General features: G+C 42.6%; 1 protein-coding gene across 1 annotated transcript in view; it reads left to right on the forward strand.

Moving 5' to 3' along the window:
• Window positions 1-21,514, forward strand: part of rabgap1l (RAB GTPase activating protein 1-like) — a 167,370-nt gene that overhangs the window by 28,961 nt on the left and 116,895 nt on the right. The window contains exons 10-12 of the mRNA XM_078285512.1: window positions 1,570-1,699; window positions 11,336-11,429; window positions 14,132-14,282. Of these exons, the coding sequence (XP_078141638.1) occupies window positions 1,570-1,699; window positions 11,336-11,429; window positions 14,132-14,282 (375 nt within the window). The remainder of the gene's footprint in view (window positions 1-1,569; window positions 1,700-11,335; window positions 11,430-14,131; window positions 14,283-21,514) is intronic.

Consider the following 21,514-nt stretch of genomic DNA (forward strand, 5'->3'; position numbering starts at 1 on the left):
TAGTGCTGTGTTAGTGCTGTGTTAGTACTGTTAGTACTGTTAGTGCTGTCTTAATGCTGTGTTAGTGCTGTGTTAGTGCTGTGTTAGTACTGTGTTAGTGCTGTGTTAGTGCTGCGTTAGTGCTGCGTTAGTGCTGCGTTAGTGCTGTGTTAGTACGGTGTTAGTACTGCGTTAGTGCTGCGTTAGTGCTGTGTTAGTGCTGTGTTAGTGCTGCGTTAGTGCTGCGTTAGCACTGTGTTAGTACTGTGTTAGTACGGTGTTAGTGCTGTGTTAGTGCTGTGTTAGTGCTGTGTTAGTACTGTGTTAGTACGGTGTTAGTACTGTGTTAGTGCTGTGTTAGTACTGTGTTAGTACGGTGTTAGTGCTGTGTTAGTGCTGTGTTAGTGCTGTGTTAGTGCTGTGTTAGTGCTGTGTTAGTACGGTGTTAGTGCTGTGTTAGTGCTGTGTTAGTGCTGTGTTAGTGCTGTGTTAGTACTGTGTTAGTACGGTGTTAGTGCTGTGTTAGTGCTGTGTTAGTGCTGTGTTAGTACTGTGTTAGTGCTGTGTTAGTACTGTGTTAGTGCTGTGTTAGTGCTGTGTTAGTGCTGTGTTAGTACTGTGTTATTGCTGTGTTAGTACTGTGTTATTGCTGTGTTAGTACTGTGTTAGTGCTGTGTTAGTGCTGTGTTAGTGCTGTGTTAGTGCTGTGTTAGTACTGTGTTAGTACTGTGTTAGTGCTGTGTTAGTGCTGTGTTAGTACTGTGTTAGTACTGTGTTAATACTGTGTTAGTACTGTGTTAGTTTGTTAGTTTGTGTTTTCCTCCTGTCGTGACCTCATGTCTCCCTGGGCGTTGCGGTCCCAGAGTTAACACACGGGTTAATTCACTGAGGAAGGTGAAGGTGTTGCCTAATCCTGCTCTGATTTCTGCTAAAAATAGAGCTGCTTGATATTCTCTCTCAATTTGTGCTCTCATCAGTGACTTGAGTTAGTCATTAGACGCCATGCGAGCGGCAGATCGATGCAGCTCATTGATCCGTTCAGCCAGGTGGAGCAGAGCAGCGGCGCTGCAGTGCTGGAGAGCAGGAAGGAACAGTCAGGTTAGCTGCTGTGTGTCCTGAGGTCCGTGAACTCTGTTTCACATGGTTTTCACATTGTTATGAAACATAATTTTATGAAACATAACAAGACTGCTACTGTTAAACATGTTGGTGGACACTTCCAAACAATATGATTGAAACAACTCACTAAAAACTAAGGCATTCATTTCCAAAATGCTAGCTTGGACTGCTGGATCTCGTCCCTCCGCTCTTCAGATTTTATCAGCGATTCAGAGAGTCTGGTGTTTCCCTCGTCAACGGCTTGTTCTCGCTCTGAGAAACAATCGAGCCAATCAGAGCCTTTGTGGGCGGGACTAAAGTTTGAACCGTTCTTGCTCTATCTTTAATGTTTTTTAGTATTTGATGCTGTTTTCTTTAAATCCTATATACTGCTGAAATGGTCAAATTTCCTCATGGGGATTAAAAAAAAGTGAATCTAATATTATCTATCTGTGTGTGTGTGTGTGCGTGTGTGTGTGTGTGTGTGTGCAGCAGGGAGCGGAGCGGGGGGGTCAGAGCGATGCTGTGTATGAGGTGGTGAGTCTGCAGAGAGAGGCGGAGCGGAGCAACGGAGGAAGAGGAAGACTGGCTTCACCTGCTGAGGAGGAGGAGGGTGATGAAGGTATGGACAGATCGCTCTCTCTCTCTCTCTCTCTCTCTCTCTCTCTCTCTGTCTCTCTCTCTCTCTCTCTGTTTCTTTCTTTCTCTCCACCACTTTCTCCACTGTTGCTGTTTTTCAGTGACTTTATTGTTGTGACCAAAGCAGTGTAAATTATTATGAAACCTTTATTTAGACAGGTAATCTCATTGAGACACGGGGTCTCATTCTCAAGAGAGACCTGGTAGGAAAAAAAAATAAAATAAAAAAATAAAATTACATTTATCAAAACCAACAGTTTCTTTGAGTGAGGCAGGTTTTCCTGTTTAGGTTTACTCCTGTTGAGTAAAATCTCATCCTCCTCATATCAGCGGTGGGAAACATCGACCTGCTGATATCTAATATATATTGAAAGGCCAATATCTGCAAACCAACATATCGGTCTAACCTTAATCTGTTTTTCTTCTTTTTTTTATTCATAGTTTATAATTACTCATAACTGAGTACAGCAGGAGAATCCATAAACGGTCTATATTCTTATTTATTTAACAATATCTTTTAATGACAGTATTTCACGTTCCATGTTTATAATATCCAAATAGTCATCCAACCATTTATAGACTGTAAATGTATTTGGGTTAAGCTTTTTCCAGTTCAGGTCCAATTTGGTAATCTGTAATAACAATTAATTATTTGATTTGAAAACATGAACTATACATTGATACATAATCACCAATCACCAATATGTGTAGTGATGCACAGCAGTTTCCAAGCTGAAAACGCATACAAATTATTCAAAAGCTACTAAAGGCTTTTTCTCTCTCTTTGTGTCTCTGTACCTCTCAATGTCAAGTTGCTGGTGTTGTTGATCATCATGTTGACACACACACACACACACACACACACACACACACACCTCCCCCTCCCCGCCACAAGTCGACATCATTTCTTTTCCAAATCTCCCTTGATTGAAAAATGCGACCTCGTGTTTTGTAGCGCTGTAGAAATTCCTCTCTGCCTTCAATTTCAGAGAAGAACGTCTGCGGGCGTCCCGTCAGCGGCGCGGGAACAACGGATTGCTTTCCCGCAAATAGCTTGTCGGAGCGTTTGGTTTATATTCTCTATTTCCAGCGGTCGTTTTTCCCGGGTGGCACGAACGCCTCATCCAGATGAGATCATCTGTCCAGATACTCAGCCTGGAATGGAGGTTTAGCAACACACACCGGCTCGGTGTGTTTTCTGTAGCCAGGCCCCTTGTGACACACACACACACACACACACACTGATATGAATCAACTGTGAGGTTTAATTTAGTTTGGGCATATGAACACTGGCAGGAATGTATATATGTATGTGTGTGTGAAGATATATGTGTGTGTATAAGTGAGTGTGGAGAGGGGTGTGATACCTGGAATGTATGTGTGTGTGTGTGTGTGTGTGTGTGTGGAGAGGTTGGCGGATTGGTTGTGTGAGTGTGTGTGTGTGTCAGGATGTTTAACTGTGTATGTGTGCTGGTGGGATAAAGGGCATGTACTGTGTGTGTTTGTGTGTGGACAGCAGCAAGTTGGAGGCAGAATCCCAGAGGTTTTGAATAGCTCTGTGTGTGTGTGTGTGTGTGTGTGTGTGTGTTTGTGTGTGTAGTGTAGCAGTAGTGTTGACATCAGTGCACAGTTAGTGGTTATAGTTGAGTTGATCTCAGTTTCAGCCGACATCTGTTAGCTGTTTGACGTTAGCGAACACTAACGTTTCTTCTCCACTAAAACATTATTATAGCATTAATGTTATATTTTGCTACAGGAACCTGTTTGATGATGCTTAGCTAGGTTGGCTAACATGCTAATGTTGACTAGAAGAGCTGGAGAGAGAAGTACAGTCTTTGATAAAGCTACATTAGCATTGTCGCTAACGTTAGCTTTCAGTTTCAGTTTGCTAACAGACGCATCTGCACACTTCTCAAGCAAGTGCGACAGACTTTACAGCCTTAGTGTCACCATAGCAACTAACACTTAAATTTCCATAGTCGCCATTTTATGCTGCACTAGCCAAATTACCACAACAAACAGCAGAAGGACCGTTCTGTCCATTCAGGTTCAGCGCTTGTTAGTGTCCTTGAGTAAGACACTGACCTGAGCTGAACCCGCCCGCTCGTCACGTCGCTCCGCGGCGCGACGTGTCACATCTGAACGTGAGCGGCCGGCTGACGCGCCGCGGCACAAAGGTTTTATCCCCTGTCAATAAGGGCAGCGGCCCGAGGGATGCAGGCAAAACAGCAGAAATAACATCGGCCGTTAGACTCCGACGGTTCCCAAACATGACCCACTTTCTGCCCGCTAATATAAACAGGACTGGCATTTCCACCTGACCACCGGCTCGGTACCGGAGGTGTCAGGGATTTGGTCTGGCTGCTGCTCAGACTGCATGTTGACTCGTAAACATGTTGTTTTCTCTAACCTAGTGGGCAGAGCAAGGCACCGACACCGCCAGGGTTTGGGGCTCAATCATGCATGTTGGAGCTATATGTTGTTGGGGAGCTGAGGGTGGGGTGGGGAGCTGAGGGTGGGGTGGGGGGGCGAGGGGGCGAGGGGAGACTTTTTGTTTAACACACCTTAGATGTTGAGCGAGCAGTTTTGGTCACTTTAAAGAAGAATTTTATGAGATTGGTTTGGATAAAAATACAACATACGCTTCAGTTTTCATTTAGCTGGTGTGTGTGTGTGTGTGTCACTGTGTGTGTATGTGTGTGTGTGTGTGTGTGTATGTGTGTGTGTGTGTGTCCCTTGACAGTCTTGCCGGGCTCCAAGGTTCTCAATGTCTGGAATATTTCTCCACAGCAGCCAAAGTGAATTCAAATGCCGACTGTATTAACATCACAAATGGAGATCATCCAGGAGACTGAAATGTTGGGATTATTACAATATGCATGAAAAATGTGGAAATTTATTCAATCCATCCATCCAACCATTTTCTAGCCACTTTTGTGGGTCACGGCCGCGCCGTCAGAATCACTGTATGATATTTATTCTGCACAGATGAATTCAGACAAACGGCCCAACTGGCTAACACACAGGCTAGTGAGCTCAGACTGCAGCTCTGCATCTCATGCTCAGAGCGTTGCAGTGATCCAGAAGTTTATTTAATTCAACAGATTAACAAAATACCACAACAGTTATCAATGATATTCAAAAGCTCATGCAGTACCTCACATTGGTATGAAACATAAACCTTCAAACTTTCTTAACATGAAATCAAAACGCACCTTCACACACACAGGAAGATTTCCCACCAGTGAGCATACCAACACCTGAAATAATTTTGGCAAAATTTTGGACGTTATTCTCTGTTGCAGCCCCTCTGTGATTTAGTCTGATGATTTTTACATAAACGCACCTCCAGCTTTAACCAATACTCTGTATGATGTATTGACCAAAATCAAATATCTGCTTTTGTTGTATTTATTGATTTTTTTAATGAACAAGTATAACGTTCGTGTAATAAGCAGTGGCACAGTACACAGTTCATTTGGCATTAGACAATGACTCAAAATAAAGTTTCTTAATCATGTTCAAATAATATAAAAACAGCAAATTCAAGTAAAATGGCACATCAGACAGACCGTTTGGTTTGAGGTATTTGACGATTCCAAGGTGTGGAGCGTCAAGAAAAATAAATAAATAAGAGATGAGGTGTCATGCTGCTCCTCCCTCCTCTGCTGCCGGCGTCTCTCACTTCTCACCTTGCAGCGCTGAAACTTATTAGCGGAGTGGGAGGCAGAGAGCAGAAAGCGTCTCTCCCACGCCCAAAGACACGAGCCAGTCGCCAAGGCCGCAGCGAGCGCTTTACAGCACTGCGGCAGCCATTCAGACAGCTCCTTCTGTACACACACACACACACACACACACACACACACACACACACACACACACACCAGAGCTGAAAGCAGGAGGCGCTCGGGGCCGTGGAGCTGGAGGTCAGCCTCATTGTGAACAGGAATGAATACACTCCCAGTGCGGATGCCACCGCCACGTGCACGCTCACATTCAGTTCACGTGCACGTTTTTTTGTCTTCTTGGAAATGGGCCTGAAGCTGACTTTCTATCTTTTTTTTTTTCTTTTTTTTCCCCCCCTTTGCCTTTCACAGCGTGCTTGTGTGTGTGTGATTGTGGCTTATTTTGTTCCTCATTATCCTTTCACACGCACACACACACATACACACACATACACACACATACACACAAATGCTAATCCATTTGACATGCATTTGCACAGACCATGAACATGCACATGCATACAGTATATCCTCACACTCCCCCTGCTTCATCATATACAGCTAGAGTCATACTGTACATGCATCCACATAATAGAAAACAGTAAAAAAAACGTACTAAAGGATATGAATTAAAACAATAATAAAGGGCATGAATAAAAATAGAAAAAAACATGAAAGATGGAGCGTCTTCATGCAGCTTGTAGAGGCTTCCTGCTCACTCTAACACACAAAAGCGATCCAGCGGCGGCCTCCACATCACAGAGAGCCTGTTGGAAAGTAATCTTGCGGTGAATGCTCAGCCTCTCTCCAGATTAAAAGGTAACAGTAATGACCTTCGTCTTCGCATTTCCTTTCATCACCTGGTAAGCCGGCAGCGGCATTGGACTCACGCTGCAGCGCCACGTGGCCTCAGCCAATCGGAGGACAGAGCGGCGGCTTTGTGCCGGGTCTGAACCACTTGAAAGGGCTCATCAAGCATTTATAAAGACCTGAAAAGCCCCCGCTGAGGCTGGGAAGATGTATAGGAGCAGCAGAGTGCTGCGGGTCCTGGAGAAAAGAATTTAAAAAATGTCTTCAGTCATATTATCTAAAGTCAAGTCCTTGGAGGGTTTTGAGTACGGTTAGATGTTGCATTTTAACTTTTAATTATGTTTTTGAGGTTTTAAACATTTTGCAGTTTCTTGGTTTTGCCGTTGAGGAGTCGGCCCGGCCGTGCAGAGCGAGCGTTGTGTTCTGATGGGTCTGTTTTTGATTTCATGTTTTTCAGTTGCAAAATACGTCTAGCTCATTCTCACTGGCATTAGCAAAGCAATTTCTCATTAAAGCATTTTCATCCCCACGACAGCAGGGGCTCTGGATCGCGTGGTCACTCTGCAGGGAGTCAGACTGCAGACCGTCAACCAGAAGACCCGAGTTCGATTCCCAGGCAGGAACGAAAATTCAGTGTCGCGGGGCTGTTTGACTCTAGCCAAATTACCAAATTAAGACTCTTAGTGTTGTTTTTAGTCAGTGTTGATGTAAAACACAACAGCAAACTGAGAGAATCTGAAGCCGATCAGTTGATTTCTCCGTTTTGCTGCGGATTAAAAAGATTTTCACACGTCAGAGTGGGAAATCCAATCAGAAGCCGCTCTCTCTCTCTCTCTCTCCAGTCTACAGTGAAGCTCGCTCGACCCAGGATTGGATCCATGTGCGTTTTTAACCATAACGGCTAATCTATGATGATGAAAAATATTTTTGCTGGCGAATGTTTTAGACTGAGCTAGCAGAGCGTGTTTTGTGTAAAACGTTTAGAATTTATTTATTTAAGTTTGGCCTTTAAGCAGCCGGCTCTCTCTCTCTCTCTCTCTCTCTCTCTCTCTCTCTCTCTCTCTCTCTCTCTCTCTCTCTCTCTCTCTCTCTCTGTCTCGCTCTCTCTCCCTCCCTCTCTCCAGTGTAGTGTGAAGCTCGATCACTATGGAAAATGCAGCAGCCAAAAGCTCCATTTTATTACAGTTGTTGAATCTCGGTGGATGATGAACAAACAACTCAACAGTGATACTAAAGAAGAAAATGAACATTTTTTAACTGGGTTGACCGTCCCTTTAAAAAGTTTTGAATTGAACTTGTGTAACTTGCAGACACCCGGGGTGAGAAGTGGATGTATTTCACAAGACACAACAGCGCCGGTTTGGTCTGGCAGTTGGCGCATTTTGTGTGTGTGTTCTCTGTGTGTGTGTGTGTGTGTGTGTGTGTGTGTGTTTGTGTTTTTGTGTGCTGTTAGTAGGTGTGGAAACTCCTACTGTATTGCCTACTTCTAGGCCATCAGGCTGTACATAATAGTACATAATAGTACATGATTAAATCAAATGACTCACTAGAGCAACAGGCCTCGGTTTTCTACAAAGGCAGTGGATGAATTACATGTTTGCAGTAACAGTGAGGGTTTGACTTGATAGTTTCCACTAGAACATGGCCAAATATGTTGATTTTGAACCTGGAAAACATATATATTGTCACAGAATCCATATTGTTAATAAGGCGGTAAACAGCGCTCTCTAGAATTATTTGCATTCTGGATGAAGATAAAGAAATACTAAATAATAGGCAACACAAATAGAGTTTGTGCTCAGAAATATTAATGTGTTTTTCTGCAGCCGCAGTTTGGTTCGTGTTTCCCAGGGTGCCAATTACCGTGGAGGGCTCTTAATGGAAGACATGCTGCATGATGGGCATCTGCTCCGCTCCAGCATTCATTTACAGCCACACTTCTATCCAGCAACACAGTTATTTGTGGGTTCACTACATTTCTGAGCTCTGTCATGCAAAGTGTGACTATTTTCTGCCACTATACATTATGAAATGTAAAAAATTACCCAGACCCTGGATTCACACTCTCTTACACCTTGTTCAGAGCTTAGTGTGTTTCTGTGTACTTTTTCATGGTAAAGGAAGTTATTCAAGCAGAGCAAATCCTAATCATTAGCATGTCACCTTCTTTCAAGATAAAATTCATGTTTTCTTGAAGTGCTGCAGTGAAAAAACTGGGGCTCCAACAACAGGAGCAGAGGTGCAACAACAAGAACAAAATGGATTGGCTCTCCATTAAAAGAAATATTTATTCAACTAGAGAATATTAAAACACGACGTTGAAGCCGTCTGACTGTCTGATTATGGGCTCTTTGGCTGAAACCTCATGTTTTAATATTCTCCGGGTAAATAAACATTACTTTTCCTGGAGAGAGTGTGGTGCCCATCCATTTTGTACTTCTACATCCATCATTCATATCACAATTCATATCACAATTGCAGTATTCAGCAAGAAAAGCAGAATGATGTGTTTTTATCATGCCTAACACTAACCAGGCAAAATGATTCTGTTTTACTTTTCTCTGCACTGACTAGTGTGTGTGTGTGAGCGAGAGAGAGAGAGAATGAGACGAGAGAGTGAGTGTGTGTCTGAGAGAAAGGTGAGAGAATGAGTGTGTGTGTCAGAGAGAGAGAGAGAGAAAGAGAGAGGAGAGAGTGTGTGGGAGAGAGCGAGAGAAAGAGAGAGAGGTCTCTGTTGTAGTCGAGTGTCTGTCACACTGAGTATATGAGCCAGACTGTGTGTGTGTGTGTGTGTGTGTGTGTGTGTGTGTGTGTGTTTTTCTGTGACTGTGTATCTGGTTTTGTTTGCTTGTGTACTTCATGCAGGTATCTGCTCCTGTGTGTGTGTTGTGTGGGTGTGACCTTGTGTCTATCTGGTTGTGTCAATATGTGCGTATGTGTCTGTTACTGTGCATGTTCACCGCATGTGTGTATCTGTGCATGTACTGCATGTGTGTATCTGTATATGTACTGAACGTGTGTATACATACAGTACATGTACTGAACATGTCTATCTGTATATGTATATGTACTGAACGTGCGTATCCGTATTTTTACTGCACCTGTGTATCCATATATCGAACGTATGTATCCTCATATGTACCGTGTGTGTGTGTGTGTGTGTGTGTGTAGGTGTGTGTTCCTCTGTGTGGTCTGTGAGCAGGGATCAGTTTGTCTCATCCATCAGCTCAGACAATTAGAGCCTCTGCATCCAAACACAAGTGTTTCTGCGCTGATTGCCTCTTGTCTGCAGAGCGAGCCTCCGCAGCAGACAGCAGAGCGATGTGTAGGCAAGCTCCAGCTCCTTCATCTGTTCCACTCTGTGACGATGATAATTACAGCTTTTTAAAATACCTGTGATTCAGTTCACAGTCCTCAGGCATGAATTTTGATTTTGCGCTTGGCTGCTGATTTTAAAGGTACCGTGTAACATCGGTAAATCATCACCGCAATAATTTTGAGACGTACGTATAATTACCGTAAACAAACATCGGCGAGCGGCCTGTCAGTCTCTATCAGCCTCTACTCTGCATCCTCCATAGTTTCTCCACCTGGTGGATCTGGAGGGAAATCTGCTGGATCGCTTTACGGCACAAAACAGGAAGAGGTTCTGTTCTTCCAGAGCAAACGGAGCTAAAGCTGAAAGAGTTTCTGGCAGCAGATGGTGGAAGGAGGGAAAGGAAGATGGAGAAATCACTTCCAACATGTTGATCCTCTTCAGGGAGGAGGGAGGGGGGGCAGGAAGCAACGGGGCTGATGGGAAATGTAGTCTTCATGTGGAGAAACACTAGAACTAACAATACTACTGCTGTGAGACAGAGACCAATCGTCTCTACCATGCTCTCATTTGTTTACGGTCATTATACCAAGCTATCACAATTAATTTGACACTGATAATGATATTTATAAATGCTACACATAGCACCTTTAATTATAGTTTTTGCTTATGTACATGGTTGTTGTTGACTACCTCCCTAAATAAAGGTTTAATTAAAAAATATCAAGTATGTTTTTGTTAGTTTGAGGCACAACATGTCATCTCTGTCCAGTAAAAGCCTTCATTCTCCTTTCAGATTCCTAAACAACACTGTCTGTCCCTGGCTTACAAAACATGTCGCATGTTGGAGAAAATCTTTTATTATATTCAAACTGAGTGACAAGTATTAAAACACCTTTTATCATCCCTATAATGGTATTTGTCTAAGTGCTGAAAACTACAGTCTTGAGAAAAGCTGTATCCAGATCGCTATATTGAGCAAAAGAATCACCAGTTGATGTCTGTGAGCATTTTCAACCCTACAGTCTGTTTGCTTTGGTCGGAGCTGTTACTTCGCTACATTTGCACATTGGTTCGGTTTCATTTAACAAGGCAACATTTCAAGCAAACCACGATTCATCAACCGCAGCCACATGGGAGCCGTCACTTCCCGCTTCGGTCTGAATGTAACGGGGGAGCGGACTTTCTTCCAGGTGAAACTACAGGCAGCAGCTTCAGCACCAGAGTTCGTGGATCATTGAATTTGCTGTCAGCCTCTCTGAGGGAATTGTGCTCGGTGTTTTCCTCATGTATAACAAAGCATTATCCTGCTGTTTATGGAATGAGATTCTGAATAAATACTTAATACCTTTTCACTCAGTTTTTTTTTTTTTAGAAATGGTCAACTCTACAGACACTCCTGCACCTTGAAGATTTTCTGTTTTCCTATCAATCTGAGACGTTAAAATGCAAAATTACCATTTTTATTCTGCGTCTGACCAATAAAACGATGTTTGCTCAAGTGGAGAAACGCAAAAAGTTTTCCAGTTACCCGATCATTAGTACAAAAGAAGTTTCTGCGATGTTAGACTCAGATCAGATCACAATCTCCCTCCAGACGAAGCTCCATGGTCGGTTTGGTTTCAGTCCGAGTGCTGTGTTCTCTCATGGCCAGATGAACCCAGCTGAAGAGTTAAAACATCCAGGGTTTGATAGAACTGCTGGAAACGCCCTTAAATGTCTAATTATTATATTATATCTAGTTAATATCTATTTGTGTTTCTTGCAGACAGCGACAGTGAAATCTCCAGCGGGACAGGAGACGTTTCCAAAGACTGTCCTGAGAAAATCCTGGAGTCCTGGGGAGCAATCCTCACTAGATGGTAAGACTCAAGACGGAGAGAGAGAAGAGAGGGAGAGAGAGGGGGGTGGATGGAGATGGATGGAGAGAGTATGAGATAGAAAGAGATAAACTTGGAGAGAGAGAGAGTGAGATAGAGATGGGAAGAGAGGAAGATGGAGAGATGGAAATAGAGATGCAGAAATGGAAGAGAGATAGATGGGGAGTGATGGAGAGAAGAATGGGGACATGTAAAGAGATGAAGAGAGGGAGATGAGGGATAGAGAGAGACATGGAAAAATGAGATATAGATGGAGTTGAAACCTGGAGAGAGAGAGGGGGTGTGAGATAGAGGTAAGAGAGATGGGAAGAGAGGAAGATGTAGAGAGGATGAAAGAGAGATGGAAGATTAAATATTGGTCACAATTTAGCTCTAATGAAACAAGGGGTGTACTTACTTTTGCATGCACTGTTTTTCATTTATTAGAATTTTCTAACTTCATAAAAATATATAGAATTTTCTCGTTACTTTAGTGTAATAGAAAACATTATACAGTACACTGTAGGTCCCAGAAAAACTCAAAACACAACTCTCTTTCACAGCACTGTATAACAAATGGAGTTGGAGAAAAAAGTCCATTTTACATTTCCACTTCAGCCGTTTAGCTTGAACTCCTTACTCCTTATCGCTTTTCAGCCATGTTTGCCCTCTAATTGTTTCATTATCACCCCATTTTGTGCAGAAAACAATTCCCTTCAGATACAACCATCGCATTGTACCAATTTCATTTATTTACTGTTGTACGTTCATTACATATCCTGTCGTGTTTTCAGTGCTCTGTGCATTAACTGCATCCAGTGGCTGAGTGTCTTTGTACAGAGTAAAACCCAGCCTTGATGCATAGTTCCAGTCTCAGATACTGGCCTAATTAACTGGATAACAGATGAGTCTGGCTATACATTTGATTTCTCAGCTTGTTTTCTGCCCGTTGCATCAGCACAATAATGTGAAGTAGTTTGTCATGGGGGAAATTGCTTTTATATGGCCTCAATAAATATATTATTATGAAACATGAAGGCTCATGAAAACCAGCTGACACTGTGTTTTCAATAACAAGATATTTCTCTGTGTGGCACAAGCCCAACAGCATGGCAGTACTGTAGTTAATACTGTAGTTAATACTGTAGTCTATACTATAGTTAATACTGTAGTTAGTACTGTAGTTAATACTGTAATCAGTACTGTAAATATTGTAGTTAATACTGTAGTCAATACTGTAGTTGATACTGTAGTTAATACTGTAGTTAATACTGTAATTAGTACTCTAGTCAATACTGTAGTTAATACTGTAATTAGTACTCTAGTCAATACTGCAGTTGATACTGTAGTTAATACTGTAGTTAATATTGTAGTTAATATTGTAATTAGTACTCTAGTCAATACTGTAGTTAATACTGTAGTTAATACTGTAGTTAATACTGTAGTTAATATTGTAGTTAATACTGTAGTCAATACTGCAGTTAATACTGTAGTTAGTACTCCAGTCAATACTGTAGTTAATACTGTAGTTAATACTGTAGTTAATATTGTAGTTAATACTGTAGTTAATATTGTAGTTAATACTGTAGTCAATACTGCAGTTAATACTGTAGTCAATACTGTAGTTGATACTGTAGTTAATATTGTAGTTAATACTGTAGTTAATATTGTAGTTAATACTGTAGTCAATACTGTAGTTGATACTGTAGTTAATACTGTAGTTAATATTGTAGTTAATACTGTAATTAGTACTCTAGTCAATACTGTAGTTAATACTGTAATTAGTACTCTAGTCAATACTGTAGTTGATACTGTAGTTAATACTGTAGTTAATATTGTAGTTAATATTGTAATTAGTACTCTAGTCAATACTGTAGTTAATACTGTAGTTAATACTGTAGTTAATATTGTAGTTAATACTGTAGTCAATACTGCAGTTAATACTGTAGTTAGTACTCTAGTCAATACTGTAGTTAATACTGTAGTTAGTACTGTAGTTAATACTGTAGTCAATACTGTAGTTTGTAGTTAATACTGTAGTTAGTACTGTAGTTAGTACTGTAGTTAGTACTGTAGTTAGTACTGTGGTTAATACTGTAGTTAGTACTGTAGTTAGTACTGTGGTTAATACTGTAGTTAGTACTGTAGTTAGTACTGTAGTTAGTACTGTGGTTAATACTGTAGTTAGTACTGTAGTTAGTACTGTAGTTAGTACTGTGGTTAATACTGTAGTTAGTACTGTAGTTAGTACTGTAGTTAGTACTGTGGTTAATACTGTAGTTAGTACTGTAGTTAGTACTGTAGTTAGTACTGTAGTTAGTACTGTAGTTAGTACTGTAGTTAGTACTGTAGTTAGTACTGTGGTTAATACTGTAGTTAGTACTGTAGTTAGTACTGTAGTTAGTACTGTAGTTAGTACTGTAGTTAGTAGTCAGCCTTCCCTGCCTGAATAAAACAGTTGCAGAAGTGAGAATATCACAACATGAGCGGAGCTTTGACTCAGCGTTTGATTGACAGGTCTTCATCGTGTCACCCTGCTGCCACGCTGCACCCAAAGGACTCTGAATGATCATCTGCACTTCAAATTAATATTCAGAGTGGCTGAATTGGAATTAATGAGATAATGTATTACCTGTGTGTGTGTGTGTGTGTGTGTGTGTGTGTGTGTGTGTGTGTGTGTGTGTGTGTGTGTGTGTGTGTGTCAGGCACGGGAACCTGTCCAGCCGTCCGAAGGGTTTGCTGTCGGTGGTTCGCGCCGGCGTTCCCGAGCCGCTCAGAGCTGAAGTCTGGCAGCTGCTGGCTGGTTGCCACGACAACCACAACCTGTTGGAGCACTACCGCCTCCTCATCACCAAGGTACACACACGCACACACTGCCACCTCATCACCAAGGTACACACTCACACACATACACCCACTACCACCTTCGTCATCACCAAGGTACACACACACACACACACACAGAACCACTTGTAAAAATGTATTTCTCATGTTTTTCTATATGTGGAGGTATATGGGCTGACACACACACACACACACACACAGGCAAACGGACAAAACCGAAGGTACACATATTCACATGAGTCTTTCGCAAAACAGCGTTATTAGAGTGTACAGAGCAGCAGCCGTTGCAGTAATTCATTGTAATAAACCCAACAAACCAGAACATAACAGTCTGCCTGTGAGCCTCAGCATCCCCGATAGCGGTTCACATTGTGGCTGTTCCTCTGAACTGTGTGTCATGTTAGAGAACACACTCATTTAGCTCTGACATTTAAAATGCATGTGGTGGAGTCTCAGGACTATTACAGCTCGCGTTGGCCCCTTGGCCTCCCAGAGCGCCTGGAACAATTCAAACAGTGAGTTCTCTTCAAGGACCTTCAGTATTTCCTCAGATTTATATGTTCCTGCGGTACCTTGGGGAGGGGTTTCAGTTCCTGCTCTGGACCCGGTTCTGGTTCTAGTGCTGAGAATGACTTTCCTGGGATACTTTAGCGTCATGAAAAAATGTATTCTAAGCAGCAGGTTACATTTCATTGTGCTGACGAAATCGAGCTGTTATTTGAAGTCGCCGCTGCCAAATACATCCAGATGAAAACCAATACATGGAAAAGCTCATTCTGTATTATTCCGCTTTGTCCGAGCTCAGGTTTATTGATGTGGGTTTTGGGATTTGGTTGGGCTTGCCAAATACTCTGAGATGCAGGCTGATTTGAAGAGCCTCAAATAGCAAACAACAAAATCATGTCTGAAGTTAGTTTCTTAAACGATGTTAGACTTGCTGTTGAATGGAGGGAGAAAGGCTGACAGAAGCTCACTTTGTTTCGTTACATTTTGGGAGCTGTGAACGACAAAATGAAGGTCTTATTGATGCTTCACAAATATTTATTTTTAAGTAAAAAGCTAAAGCCTGTGACTGCATGCTAAAATCCTCCACAGGTGAGCTCTTGTACCTGTGTGTTTACATACAAACACTGCACCGCTTCCACATTTTTTGCATTTCTTCCATGTTAACTTTTGCACTTGCTGTCAGCACTATCAAGAATTTAACAAGGATCTCTCTAAACATCTCTAATTACTAAATGGAGTCTAACTGCCATCTGTGACTCGTGGAGCAGTGATGTTGGGATGTTGGGACGCAGTTTCTGCTTTCTGCCACGATGCAGCAAACCTCTTCATCGAAGCTAATTCAATGAAGATGTTTGATTATGATTGGCATAATGACTGCTTCATTGTCCAGGTGAGGAAACGAAGCCGTTTGAACTCTGGTGGCACCGAATAACGGCACAGCGAGTCTCGGACTGCGCTGTGGTTCGTTAGAAGTGAGAATGGAATCGTATAAACTACAGGAAACAACCCCAAAACATCTGGTTTTATTTTATATATTGTTTTTTTTTTTTTATTAGTATGTTGTTCACTGTGTGACTGTTGTTCATGCAGTTTTAAGGGTATAAAGTGATGGATGTTGACAGTTCCTCATGCTTGTAAAGCCTAGAATAACAAAATGAACTGCGGGCAAACAGCTGCCTGCACTGATGCTCATATTCAGCTTTTACTTCATGTGTTTTACCTGCACTGCTGCACTGCTACTTACCTGGTATGAAGACCAGAGATGGTAAATTGCGGCAAAGAGCGCAGACAAGCCCATATTTAAAGTAACAGGAACTGCATTCAGATTTGTTTTGACTCTTTCGCTCCCCGGCTGCCAAAATCTTTCACCTCGCGGGACAAAATGAACAAGCTGCTTCTGAGTCATGTGACTTCTGTTTACAGAAGCTCTGGTTCACTTGTGATTGGTCGGTGTGAACCCAAACAAACCAAATACAAAAATGTTACAAAGTCAACTTTTCAACTATGGTTCGAACCAAAGAAAACAAACTGTAGGTGATCGCACCCTTCGCTTCATCCTGTCTTTTCTTTTTTCAACTACAGCTCACATTCAAAATGAAATGTTCCAATAGTTCTCGTACGCCAATTTTCTCTATCTATTAATCACAGGAAACTAAAATCTCCATATATGATCGTACACTTGTGCAGCCCAGGTCCGTGACCTGTTTTTGGGTCCCGGGCCATGGTTTTGTAAACCAATCTGTAGAGCGACACAGCCGTGTGAGGAGGTGATATAAGGAGCCTGAGCAGACAGAGACCCTCCCTTTTATGGATAATACAATAGTCCTTCTCTTTACCGCCCAGAGAGGCTGAAACTACCTGCCACGATCAATACAGAGAGAGAGAGGGAGAGAGAGAGAGGGATGGATGAGAGAGAGAGGGATGGATGGAAGACGAATGGAGAGAGGGAGGAAAACTGGACCTATAAATATGAGGTTGTAGCCACAGAGGGAGGAAGAGGAGAAAAGGAATGTGTAAACGACAGAGATGGCAGATTTCTCTCTTTTTCTAAGCCACATATTTTTACTGAGTCTCTCTCTTTCTCTTTCTACCAAGTGTTTCTATCTCTCTCTCTCTCTCTCTACCTCTCATTCACTGCCTTTCTCCCTGTTTCCCTCACTATCTTTATCTCTCTTCCTGTGCCAATCTTTCTTATAATCTGTCTATCTCAGTGCCTCTCACTATCTCTCTTTTTTATTTTACTGTCTCGCTCTATTTTCTCTCTCTCCCACACTGTCTCCCACCTCTTTCTCTCTCTCTTCCTCTCTATCTTTCTCCCCCACACTATCTCTTCGTCTTTCCCTCCATCTCACACTATCTCTTTTACTCTCTTACGAACCTGGCTTTGTCTCTCTCTCTCTCTCTCTCTCTCTCTCTCTCTCTCTCTCCTTACATAAGACCAGGTTTCTGCAGCTCTGCTCATTCATCCTCATTCTGGTGACTGTGCCACGCCCACATCCTCCGTCTTACTGGAGTAATGATGGTATTGATAGGCGGGTGGCCGCGCTATTAATAGCTGCAGCAAATGAATGGGAATGAGGGAAAGAGGGAAAGAGGGAGGAGAGGCAAACGACAGCGACGGCGAGGGCGATGTGGAGCTTATTAATGTCTGTTGTCTGCGGTCGGTGATGATGTTAATGCTGATTGAATCCTAAGTAATTGGACTGCCGCCCCGTACGGGGGGTTATCAGTGTCGTAAATCAGCGCCGTGTATCGCCACAGGTTCTGGACCGACGTTCTCAATAATAACCGAGGCAGAGGGGTCCTAAACCCTGCGTGGTTAGGGGTCCCAAACTGACAGATTCCTGATTCCTTATTTTACCTGGTGATTAAACTGAGTCTGATTGTGATTCTTGATTCTTGGACTTATCTGAATCTGCATTTATTATTTGCATTTATTTGTCTCTGTCTCTATAGTTTTAAAAATATTATGTACATTACCTTTATTTTATGTTATTACCGCTTTTCTTTTATTACTTCCTGCACTGTTTTGGCAATTGCTACTGTGGCTAAGGGGATCAATAAAGAGCTATCTTATCATATCTTATCTTGATGTGGAGATTTATGTAAATCGAGGCATTTCCAACTATACAGCGATAAGACCGTTCTGTTCTGCAGGTCCAGGAAAAGTCTTAAAATGTCTTCAGTTTGATTACCGATATTCAAGGCCTAAAAAGTGCGTCAGCACTGTTAATACTGCCTTTAAAGGGACAGTTCACCCAAAAATTTCAATTAAGTCATTAGCTACTCATCCTCATGCCAGTAGAAAAACGGATGAATATTTGTTTTTTTAATACGACTTACCAGCAGTTCTCCAGGCTCACTGCTGGAGAAGCTTTCTTCCAAACAATTGCAGTAAATGGTGTCTGGTCATTTAGGCTTCAAAAGAGCAAAACATTTCTATAAATGTCTCCATACAGCTGCAGCATAATAAGTATAATAATAATAAATAAGTCTGGTCACTTGTAAATTACAATGTAGACTGTTAGTCTTACTGATCTGATTAGAAGAACAAATCAGATTTGCCTGCTGTGTGAACATGGTGAGTGTATCATATTCATTTACACAGTCATCATGTAAGAGCACACACACACACACACACACACACACACACACACACACACACCGCCTCAGGGTGTCAGGACTCCACATGATGGTTGGTTACTGGTAGAATAGATAACTTTTAGCAGCCAGCTAGATGTTTATAATGGAACAGGAGTTCAGATGATGGATGGTCGACTAACTTACTGGACACAAACATTTACCAGCGTGCGGCTGGTGGCGGGCTAGCTTGATATCATAGATCGCAAAGTGTCATGTTCACTGTTGTACTGCTCTCATTTACACAGTCATCACGCACACACTCACACACACACACACACACACACACACACTCTCTGTCACACACACCATGGCCTCAGGGCATCAGAGACATTCACAAATAACTCTTTTCTCGGCTGGCGCGGCACTGTGTTGGGGTTAGGGGGGGGCGAGGGGGGGCGGGGGGGTTGATAGTGACATTTGAACAACCTTTCCGTCTCCCCGGAGCCGAACGAGCCCAAGGTGTGCTGCCACGCTTGAACCCACGGCTTAAAAAAGCTCAGCCAGCTATTTCCAGGCCGGCCTCTCCAAAGACCAATCTGGCCGCAGCGCCGGCGGAGTGTCGGCGAGGTCAGGCGCTCTCCCCAGGTACGGCGGCTGTAATCAGAAGCCTGGAGCAGCGCTACGGCAAGCCGTAAGGAGCCATATATGAAACTGAAGGTCCTCCAAGGTGATTGTTTTTGAATGGGAATTTATTTTTTTTTCTTTTCAAGCCTTTCTTCTCAGTCCTGAAGGATTCTACCACAGAACCTGAATGACTGTTTGTCATGGTAATTTGGCTAGTTCAGCATCAAATGGCGATAATGAGATTTGAAGGGTTGGTTGCTATGGTGACAACACAAGTCTGGACATTAAGGCTGTAAAGTCTGTCACACAGAACTGAGCAGATGAGTCTGTTAGCAAACTGTCAGAACTCAACTGGAAGCTAACGTTAGCGACGAGGCTAACGTAGCTTCATCACAGACTGGACTTCTCTCTCTAGCTCTTCTAATCAACATTAGCATGTTAGCAATCCATGGCAGCAAGGAGACAGAGAAGCTGCTTTGGTTCTTGCTGTAAAACCTCTCAGCTCAGTGACTTGCTGTGAGTCGCTTCATACAGAAGCTAGTCCGACGGGTCACAGCAAGATGGCCGCCGCTCCGACTGTCCAGGAACGTTCTGTGGATTCCCTTTCCCTCGCACTTCTCTCTCATCCATGATCTTTCTCTGAACACAGGAATAGTTGCTACAACCCTCTTTAACTAACTGTACTAATGAGAGGGTGAGAGGAATTCTACTAATTGTACTATTTTACCATCACTCTCTGTTGTTTGGGTGCTGCGGCTCCGACCCTTTCAGTTCGTCCTATTGGTTGTAACGCAGGTGATTGAGGAGTTGAAGGTTATTTATTTCACTTGTAAATCACTCTGGATAAGAGTGTTGGCTCAATGCCAGTGACAAAACATTGTGACTGTAGCATGGTGATGTGTGATAGAGAAATGCTGTGTACAGAAATAAGAGCCAGGGAGAAATAGTAGAAAAAACGTCTGGTGTCATTTTTCACTCCTTACCTGAACTGCGCTCACATTCCCGCCCAGAACTGTAATGAGCCCAGTTCAGTTCTTTATGAAGCATGTAATTAAATATCAGAGCAGATCCCCCCCCCCTCCCCCTGCCAGGCTGCTTTACATTTTGATGTGCCGTCATATTCGGGCCAGGCGCCAGCTTAGCGATGGCATTTATCACCAGTCTGCAATCAAAGGTAGCATCAGCCATGCAGCCGGGCTGGAATAATACTACGCCCACGCCTGATAACCCACACACACACACACACATGGAGTACAACGTACATAAGATGGGCTGCCATGGTAACTGTAAGAGTTTAAGGACTCCTCTCTGCTTGAAGTTGTCTCCATGACAATTATGTTTCTCCTTTCGCCTTTGTCTCGTAATATTCTGCCGTAGGCCATTAGCTAGTTCATATTTTGATAATTGGGCAGGAGACCAACTTATGATTACACGCCGCAGGAGCTGGCAAGTCCCAAAATTCAAAGTAAAAAACTGTAGCCGCACTCCCATAGCTCCGATGCAGAATTCTTTATTGTCTTAAAAAAACCAATGTTGTCAGGGTATAAAGCAAAATGTCACTGTCGACTCCCTTAAACACAAGACAGGCCTCAATAACCACTAGAACACAGGTGCTAGTACTAATTAGTAGAGTAGTAGACATAGAAATAGAACACACAGAGATACCACCCAAAGTAACCTCAGTAAAAACAATAGAGAGGCAATTCTATATATTCATATAAATATGTGGTCCAATGGTGGAGGAAACCACACATAGGAAACAGGGGGCACATCAAGAGACCCTCCATACTGTCAGTAATTGACGCAGTTATCAATACAGACAGTACCAAAACTCATGAAAGTCATATTTACAAAAAAGGAACTGAGGTCAAAGTCTACATTCACCAGCTTTCACTGTCTTACCAGCCGACTGGTTGTTTCGAATAGAACAGGACTCTGAATGATGGTTGTTTCCCTGGAGAGTAGAATCATTTACCAGCCACTTTCACTGTTTTACCAGTTTTACCAGTTTCACCAGTTTCACCAGTTTCACCAGCTTCACCAGCATCCTAGCTTTCAGAACAGAACAGGACTCCAGCTGATGGTTCGAGAGACGCTTGCTGCTGGCTGGCGCCGGTTTCCCAGCATGCACTGGACTTTCAGTTGCGGCCACTGTAGAGCCTGTAGCTAATGGTCTGTGTTTTCTTGAGTCGATTGATATGCAGTTTTGTCATTCTATTTCTATTGTTTATTTTTATATTATGGTAATGTGATACCAACTGCTGGCAGAGTAAACAAACAGTAATCATCGCTCGCCAAAGCTTGTGTGAAAACCTCGCAACTCCGATTTTGGTGATTTTCATTTTTTCCACTTCAGTCCTCTTGGACTTATTTAACCCTTTCAACACCCGCTGGTTTAATGTCAAACATGTATTATGATCAAGGAAAAAACAAGGCTGTTTTTCTTCGTTCCTGAATACGTTGACGTTTTGGAGATGTGAGGTTTTCACCCGACAGAGACAATATGCATATACGTTATTTACATTCACATA

Source organism: Centroberyx gerrardi, chromosome 9 (assembly GCF_048128805.1).
Source record: "Centroberyx gerrardi isolate f3 chromosome 9, fCenGer3.hap1.cur.20231027, whole genome shotgun sequence".
Classification (NCBI taxonomy): domain Eukaryota; kingdom Metazoa; phylum Chordata; class Actinopteri; order Beryciformes; family Berycidae; genus Centroberyx; species Centroberyx gerrardi.